Source organism: Artibeus jamaicensis, unplaced genomic scaffold, assembly GCF_021234435.1.
Source record: "Artibeus jamaicensis isolate MK-2021 breed Jamaican fruit bat unplaced genomic scaffold, CSHL_Jam_final contig_466, whole genome shotgun sequence".
Taxonomy (NCBI): domain Eukaryota; kingdom Metazoa; phylum Chordata; class Mammalia; order Chiroptera; family Phyllostomidae; genus Artibeus; species Artibeus jamaicensis.
In genome coordinates, this window is record NW_026521844.1 from 13437898 (window position 1) to 13446553 (window position 8656).

Genomic DNA, 8656 nt, shown 5'->3' on the forward strand with positions numbered 1-8656 from the left:
ATTTGCATTCACCCATTTCTGGCTTCTCTACTCCTTGCAAATCCTGCTAGTGTGCTTATGATTCTCCATTGTTTAAAAGAATAAATAGTACCATAGTCTGGGAGAAAAATAGAAAGCCTGCCTGTCTTCTTGTTTTAACCTGTTGGATAATCTGTGCAGACCATGTATTAGCAACAGTCTAGAGTAGGGATTTTGAAAAGGTTAGCTTCCCTGGTGGCTAAGACTGAGGCATATAAGGGCACATGAAATAGGTATAGGGGAATGGTAACAAGAAATTAAATCTGCACCGTGCTTTACAGGTTCTAGGGCATTTTTACGTAACTCTCACAATAACCTTAGGGTTATATATTTTAAGTTCATTGTTCAGATAAGAGTCTAGAGGTCACAATTTTAGTGTCCCTTGCCCAAGATCCTACAGATCTGGGAATTCTGACTTCACATTCAGTGCTTGTTACCTCTTGAGACCTAAGGGCCATTGGCAATACCAAGAAATTCTCAAAGTGCCTCTGAGTGTCCTGGAGCATAGAGAGTAGGAAAGAGAGTTAAAGGAAGAAAATAAAAAAGAAATGGAGTGGGGAGAGAGAAAAACAAAGAGGAAAGGTCATGGGGGGTGGTAGTGACAAAAATACAGAATTCACCCCTTTCTGCCACAAGTATTGATGCCCAGAACCACTTGTCTGGTACCCAAGTTGCCTGAATTGCTACATTAAGAAAAATTGTCTTCCTATTGACAATATATTTAGAGACAAGTCTGCCCTGTATATGGGTTTGATTGTTTCTGTAGGGGAAAAAAATAGGGAATTTTTAAAAATAAAAGTAGTTTTCCATCTTGATTTAGTTGAACAGAAAGAATGCCGTCCTTAGAAGAAGTGGTAATGGTCACCATAGACCTGCAAGTGAGCAAATGTCAGGTCGATTCAGTGTGGCTTTAAAATTATCTTGGGGGTAGTTGAATTCTCACAATTCTGTGCTAAAGTAAACTGATCAAACCTTATGCATCCCCACCCACAATCTAAATCTTCTTAAAAGGTACAGTACAACAACATTCTAAAAAAGCATTCCTCACACTCTGGATCCCAGACCAGCAGGCTCACCATCACCTGGGAGCTTACAAATGCAAAGTCTTGAGCCCCATCCAGAGCCTCTGAATCGAGAACTCTGCAGCAGAGTTCAGCAATCTGCATTTTCACAAACCCTCCACAATCCTGATGTAAGCTCAAGTTTGGGAATCACTGTTCCAAAGAGCTCTGGGACACAGTCCAGGAATATCTAGCGGAATTTCTCTTTGCTCCTTTGCCACCTGTGTGATTCTGTATCCAGCACGAGCTCAACCCTGTCCCTCAGAGTCCAGGCTAACTTCTAGGCTTCAAAAAAACATCAGTTTTACCTCTCTTGGTATGACATGTGCTGCCTTTCATTGCTGTTGAACTCTTCAGTGTGTGTCTTCCTTCTTGATTGAATTAGAACTTGCCTGTGTGGCAGGCGCCATGTTTACAACCAGCACAACCTGGTGTTATGCATACTATATGTTCAATATATGTACTGAATAATTTTTAATGAATGAATTAATATTTAATATTGTGTATTTCAATCATATATATTTGTGTCCCAGACATATAAATAACTGTAACCTTCAGCCTTGGACCAAATATGTAGATTTGGCCTTGTTGGGCCTTGTTGACCATATCCCTCCTCTTTCTCAGTTTCCTTACAGATTCCACCATATGGATTCAGTGTCTTGAGCCTGCACATGTAGTGGAATGGAACATTATTTTGTTTTCCATTCTTATAGCACTCAGTGGGCTTCAGGTGATCGTCTGCCTCATCAGAGTAGTCATTCAGTTATCCAAGATACTGTGTGGAACTTATTCAGTCATCATCCAGGTAACAGACCCCCACTGGCACCTGTACCTCCTCCATTCTATCCCCACTGCCCAGGATTCAAAGAGTTTTCTTAAAAGGCTTTTAGAATTCCATCATTTTCTTTCCATTCCTACTGCCCTCATCTTTACTTAACCTCTAATATCTCTACTTTTTCCCAATGTTCCAGTGCATCTGTTCATTTGTCTATATGGATTGAATCAATGGAATTGTAAAATCTGAATTCCATATTGTGTGATGAAAACAGCCCAGTGTTTTCCATGAGCAACATCTTAGTGCTCTGCATAGCTTTAACCCAGACCTAAAATAAATATATGCATTTATTGAGAATTTTCCTGTTCATAAAATAATCAAAGGCTCAAAATATCACCCTATTTTTTGAAAGATGTTCCATTTAGCCAATAATCCTTTTTTATACTGATTCACTAGTGAGTAGTTTTTAAGAACTGAAACATGTCTTTATCCATGAGAACTATCTCTGGATCATCTGCTGAAATATTAATGTTTCAGTTATGGTTAAAACTGCTAAACCTACCCAGCAAATCCAGAGTGAAGAGAAATCATTATTGAGATATCTTGTGTGTTTAACAACATATATCAGATAATTCCTTTCATAGTGGTATCAAATAGGTTTTTCCTAGTGCATCATGTTTTAAATATGAACTATAAGTTTAATTTGCTACCTGGACTATGAATCATTAATCAAGTCTACTTTACTACTCGACTCATTTTGGTTTTTCTTTTTTTATAGCCTGGAATCATTTGAATAAGGACAAGAATGTTTTCCATTATCAAGTTATGGTCATCTATCAAAGTCTCATATTTAGGGTTGAGGGCAATACTCAAATGATGTTTTCTCCATTTGGTGTTTATTACAGCCATTTGTGAAATTTACAGTCCTCCCTGGAAGTGCAAATTATGCCACACTTTCATTTAGAATTTTTTAAGCAATATGTATCATGATCTTTAGAATGTTTATATACTTTGATTAAACAAGTCTATTTCTTATTTATTTCTATACCTCTGGAAATAAAGAAGAATACAAAGTAAAACTTATTCTAATGTATACATTTCAAGGTTATTTAATAATCTGGAAAATTAGAAGTACCTAAAAATTTGAAGGTTATAGAAAAGGTTAAATAAAGTGTGGTACACTCATTGTAATATTATATGGTAATTACAAATAATGTTTTAAAGATTATGAATAGTGCTAATTGAAGTAGCAGATTACAAGTTTATGTTTATAGTATAAGCATAACCTTCTAAAACAAGTAAACAAACAAAACACCTAGTAATCAAAACAGAGGAAAAAAACTAAATCTAGAAGTATTTACACAAAATGTCAATTGTGATTGATTTGTGTCATAGGTGACCCTTCCTACATTTCTGTATTTTCCCAAGTTTTCTTTATTATGTTTTATTGTCAAAATCTTTTTGATAATACTTTTTGACTCATATTTTTACCATTAAAAAATTCTGTTATCTTCCAACCTTTAAAGAAGCATATGCTTTTTCCAATCTTGAGTACCTGTAAATGGCATAGGATAACACTTCAATCAATGTTCAATGAGGAAAGCAGTGAGTGAGATAAGCCAAAGAAGTTTTACATAAATATATATAGCCTAGCTGAGTTCTTTTTTTTTTAAATAATTAGGGTAGGAAAGAAGTGTAGGAGCTTCTTCTTTTTCTCTGCTGTGTAGTATTCCGTGGTGTGAATGTACCAGAGTTTTCTGATCCACTCATTTACTGATGGGCACTTAAGTTCCTTCTAGCACTTGGCTATTATAGATTGTGCTGCTATGAACATTGGGGTGCATAATTTCTTTTTGGTGTTTCATGGTTCTTGGGACATAATCCCAGCAGTGGAATTGCTGGGTCAAAAGGCAGTTCCATTTTTAGTTTTCTTAGGGAATTCCATACTGTTTTCCACAGTGACTGTACCAGTCTACTTTCCCACCAACAGTCCATTAGGGTTCCCTTTTCTTCACATCCTCTCCAACACTTGTTGATTTGTTTATGATGTCTATTCTGACTGGTGTAAAGTATTATCTCATCATGGTTTTAATTTGCATCTCTCTGATGGCTAGTGATGCTGAGCATCGTTTCATATGTTCCTGGGCCCTCTTTATGTTCTCCTTGGAGAAGTGTCCATTCAAGTCTTTTGCCCATTTTTTAATTGGGCTGTTTGTCTCCCTGGAGTGGAGTTGTGTGGTTTCTTTACATACTTTGGAGACCAAACCCTTGTCTGAGGTATCATTGGCAAATATGTTTTCCCATATAGTTGGTTCTTTTTTCATTTTAATGCTGTTTTCTTTGGCCATGTAGAAGTTTTTTAATTTGATGAGGTACCATTTGTTAATTCTTTCCTTTATGTCCCTTGGTCTAGGGGACATATCAGTGTAGATGTTGCTGCATGGAATGTCTGAGATTTTCCTGTTGATATTTTCTTCTAGGACTTTTATGGTGTCACAACTTATATTTAAGTCTTTTATCCACCTTGAATTTATTTTTGTGGATGGTGTAAGTTGGTAATTGAGTTTCATTTTTTTTGCATGAAGCTGTCCAAATCTCTCAACACTGTTGAAGAGGCTATTTTTACTCTATTATATGTTTCTTCCCCCTTTGTGAAATATTAATTGACCATAGAGGCTTGGGTTTATTTCTGGGTCCTCTGTTCTGTTCATTGATCTATGTGCCTGTGCTTATGCCAGTACCAGGCTGTTTTGATTACAGCAGCCTTCTAATACAGTTTGATATCAGGTACTGTTATCCCACCTACTTTCTTCTTCTTTCTCAAAATTGCTGCAGCTATTTGGGATCATTTATGGTTCCACATAAATTTCTGAAATATTTGTTCTGTATCTGTGAAATATGTCATTGGCACTTTAATAGGAATTGAATTGAATCTATAAATTGTTTTGGGTAGTATAGCCTGAGTTCTTGGCTTTATTTTCTCTTCCCTGGTGATGAGTGTGATGGGCTACAAGAGATAGCCATGAAATAATGAACAGCTGAGGACATGTTCAATAGGTTAGACAAAGTGACCATTAACCAGTTGATATTATAATTGTCATGGGGAGTTATCACTACCTGTATTTATTTTTTAAAAGCATATTAAGCAAAACACTGATAATTTTCCTGCCGATACTTACCATAGTCTCCTTGAGAATAGCAGCCATGTCTTAAATTTTCCTATCACCCAAAGGGCCTAGCATAAAGTGAGCATACTAGACACTCTATGTTCTATATTCGAATTAGCCCCTTCTGCTCATTGTGGCTGCTCTGTTGAATACCTCTCTCCATTATAAGCCCACTGTATCTTAACCCTTCTGCCATTTCCTCATCATTGTCCTTATTGACAGTGTCAGCAATGCTCTGCCAACACCTTCTCTGTGCCAAAGCTGGGCAGTAGTAGCCAGTAGTCTGGAGAATGCCTCTCCCTTTGGTGCCCGCTCAGCCTACTGCCTTCATTAAGAGAGCCTGCCCAGCCCACAACTTTTGCTGAAGTTCACACCTTGAAAGCATGCCATGTGTGCACCACGTGACCCCATGCCCCGGATCTAGATGACAGAATTGGGACAGGTACTCAAGCCATGGGCAGCCTATTGTCACCCTAGTGGCCTCTTGCTTAGCTTAGCCAAGAGTAAAACATATCCAAACAAGATTAACAGTCATTCTTTTTTAAAAATTATAATATATTTATTTCATAGAAGTTTTTTTTGTATCTTCATTTCAGCAAAACCTCTAGGTTATCACCAAAATACCACATCATTTATCTTCTACAAATGGTAATGCCAAATTGGACAAACTTTCTGGTCATTGTAATTTTTTTAATTTATTTTAATTGTTGTGCAAGTACAGTTTTCTGTCATTTACTCCCATCCCAGCCCACCCCCTCAGTGCTCCCCACCTCCCTCCCATTTCCACCCCCCTTAGTTTTTGTCCATGTGTCCTCTATACTTGTTCCTGTAAACCCTTCCCCTTTTCCCCTGAAATTCCCTCCACTCTTCCCTTGGGTCCCTGTCAGCCTGTTCTCAATTTCAGTGTCTTTGGTTATATTTTGCTTGCTTGTTTGTTTTGTTGTTTAGGTTCCTGTTAAAGGTGAGATCATATGGTATTTGTCTTTCACTTCCTGGTTTATTAACAGTCATTCTTGTTTGAGAATCTGAACTAGGAAGCCAAGAATGAAACAATCCAGGAACTGCTGTCAGAAAAATAATTAAAAGATAAGGAAGGAAGCCAACATACAGAATATCTGATTACTTTACAAAGGCTACAAGCTCATATGTCCAGTACCCTCTTTCTTTAGTTCTTACAGTCCTCTTGTAAATAGACTTCTGGCAGGTCAACCCCTCAGTTTGTCAGACATATTAGGACTGTCTCAACCATGTTTAGATTCAATGTGTTACCTTACATCAAGTGGGCCATGGATAGATGTCAGCTAAATGACTCCACCACAGAACTGGAAACATGTGGAAAAACAGGGGCACAGTCAAATGCAATACCATATATCTGTCAGTAATTTAAATATAAACACAGCCACTCAAAAATTTAGTATTTAAAAAGCGTATGCCGATGCAATTTTAAGTAAAAGAGTTCAATTCAAATCTACATGTGCAGCTTGTGCCCAATTTTTTAAAACAACCTTGTAATTACAAGTAGGCATGTACAAATCTTCAGATACACAGAAAAAAAACACTGAAAAAAATACCTCAATGTTGATAGTTAATAATTAGCACCTAGTAATGAAATTTCTTTACATTTTTCTATATTTTACAAATCTTCCTTGAAAATGTATTACTTGAATAATTAGAAAAAATAAACATTTAAAAAGTAAATATTGTCTCATCTTTTCTATAAAATTCACTTAAGAAGCTAAAATTTGGAAAGAACTAAACATAACATGTGAGTGTGATAGCTCTTTTTCTTATCCACTTTAGAAAGAACTCTTTCCATTTTCTGATTTTCAGAGAGACTGAGAATTGCCAGCTACTCCTAACTGAGAATGATTTCTATTTTATGCAATATGCTCTTTTACTTATTTATTATTTCTCTCATTTTCCTTGCTTCTATCTCAGTATGTTTTCCTTACTTCTTAAATTGAATGCCTAGATTATTAATTTTCAACCTTTCTTTTTTTAATAAGCACTTAAGACTATGCATTTGTTACCTAGCTAACATCAAAAAAACTTTGAAATGTTGTATTTTTCCAATTATTCAGTTATAAATATTTTCTACTTTTCTTTATAATTTATGAGTTTTCATAGGTGCTTCAAAATCCCCAAATATGTTTTTATTACATTTTAATTTATTTATAACTTAATTAAGTTGTGATCAAAGAATGTGGTCTATATGATACTGATACTTTGAACATTTTTAATACTTTTTATGGCTAATATTTGTAAATGTTCTATGTACAAGTATGTTTCCTTGAAATGCTGGGTGTAAGCTTCTATATGCATCCATTATGTCAAGTTGTCAATTTTGTTGTTTAGATCTTCACTACTTTCCTTTTTGGTTGTTTGCTTGATCTAGGGTTTCTATGAGGATTAACTGTCTCATATACATACACATACACACAAGTATGTGTATATATATATATATATATAATCTCAGACAACGGTGTTTGGCACATGGATGGGATTTATTTATCAGTCTTATAACATAGTGATATTTAAAGATATATTTTGGAGTCAAATTACTTAGATTCAAATCTGAGCTCTGCCTTATTAGCTGTGTTATCCTGGTAAAGTTTACTTAACCTCTCTGTGCCTAGGTTTCCAAATCTGTAAAATAGGAATAATAATAGAGTTGCTGTGAAGATTGAATTAGTACTTATAAAGCTCTTAGGAGCAGGGTGACTTAAAATCTGAACCCAGGTTCAGTTGGAGCAGATTTGGGGTGGCTGAGACCTAGAAATGTCACAAATACAACAGAAAAGGAAGAAGGTGGAGGAAGGTCCTAGGGTCAGAAGTCTTGGGAGAGAACGAAGGCAAAGATAAGTGGTAGGCATTTCTAGACCAGATAAAGTATAAGAGAGGCCAACACTTCCTTTGGCCACATGCTCGGAGACTGTGAACCTAATAGCCATCACACTCGGGTTCCTAAAACTCCAGCCTCTGGTCGGTACACTTACATCCACTGAAAAACCACAGTCACAGGGCCAATTCAATTCAATTTTGTTATGAAAACCACAGCCTCTTATTTCCAGAAAGATTCCTGCCAGCTCTGCTTTCTGCTGTGAGATGAAGCTGAGAATTAAGGACAAGATTCCAGTCCTGGAAGAACTGAGATATCAAATGCAAATAAGGAGTCAGTTTGAATGTGTGTAATTGGGGAGGTAAAAGCAGAATATACAACCTGGCCACTAAGATCTTTTTACTGGATGTGGTACCTGGCTATCCAAGTCAGAACCAACTCATGCTTGACCCAAAGAACATAACCAATTTAAATCAAATGGTTTTTGGGGGTTGATATAAAAACATGCACACATACACATCTATTTTCACTTCTGCCTAAAGTCACAACTAAATTCACAAAAACCAACACATATGGGGATATAAGGGAAAGAGACAACAGCAATAAAATTTTGGAAGTTACGAAGCTTACTCATGAGACATAACCTACCCAAATAACTCAAGAAACATGAAAATCCCAAGCTATCAATCAGTGGGGGAAGCTGAGAGCCAACAGGATTTACACTTCAGAAGACTAGATTTACTCCTCTAGAGACTCTCAAGTGGATAGTATTAGATATCACTGAAACTAGAAGTAA

The 8656-nt window shown here is 36.3% G+C and overlaps 1 protein-coding gene across 3 annotated transcripts in view; it reads left to right on the plus strand.

Annotated features, from left to right (window-relative positions):
- The window catches only part of TM4SF18 (transmembrane 4 L six family member 18), a 28986-nt gene extending 22332 nt beyond the window's left edge, over positions 1–6654 (plus strand). For all 3 annotated transcript variants that reach the window (XM_053667269.1, XM_053667270.1, XM_053667271.1), the window contains exons 6-7: positions 1704–1884; positions 2633–6654. In XM_053667269.1, coding sequence (XP_053523244.1) covers positions 1704–1884; positions 2633–2647 — 196 coding nt within the window. In that variant the 3' untranslated portion in view covers positions 2648–6654. The remainder of the gene's footprint in view (positions 1–1703; positions 1885–2632) is intronic.
- The last annotated feature ends 2002 nt before the right edge of the window (positions 6655–8656 follow it).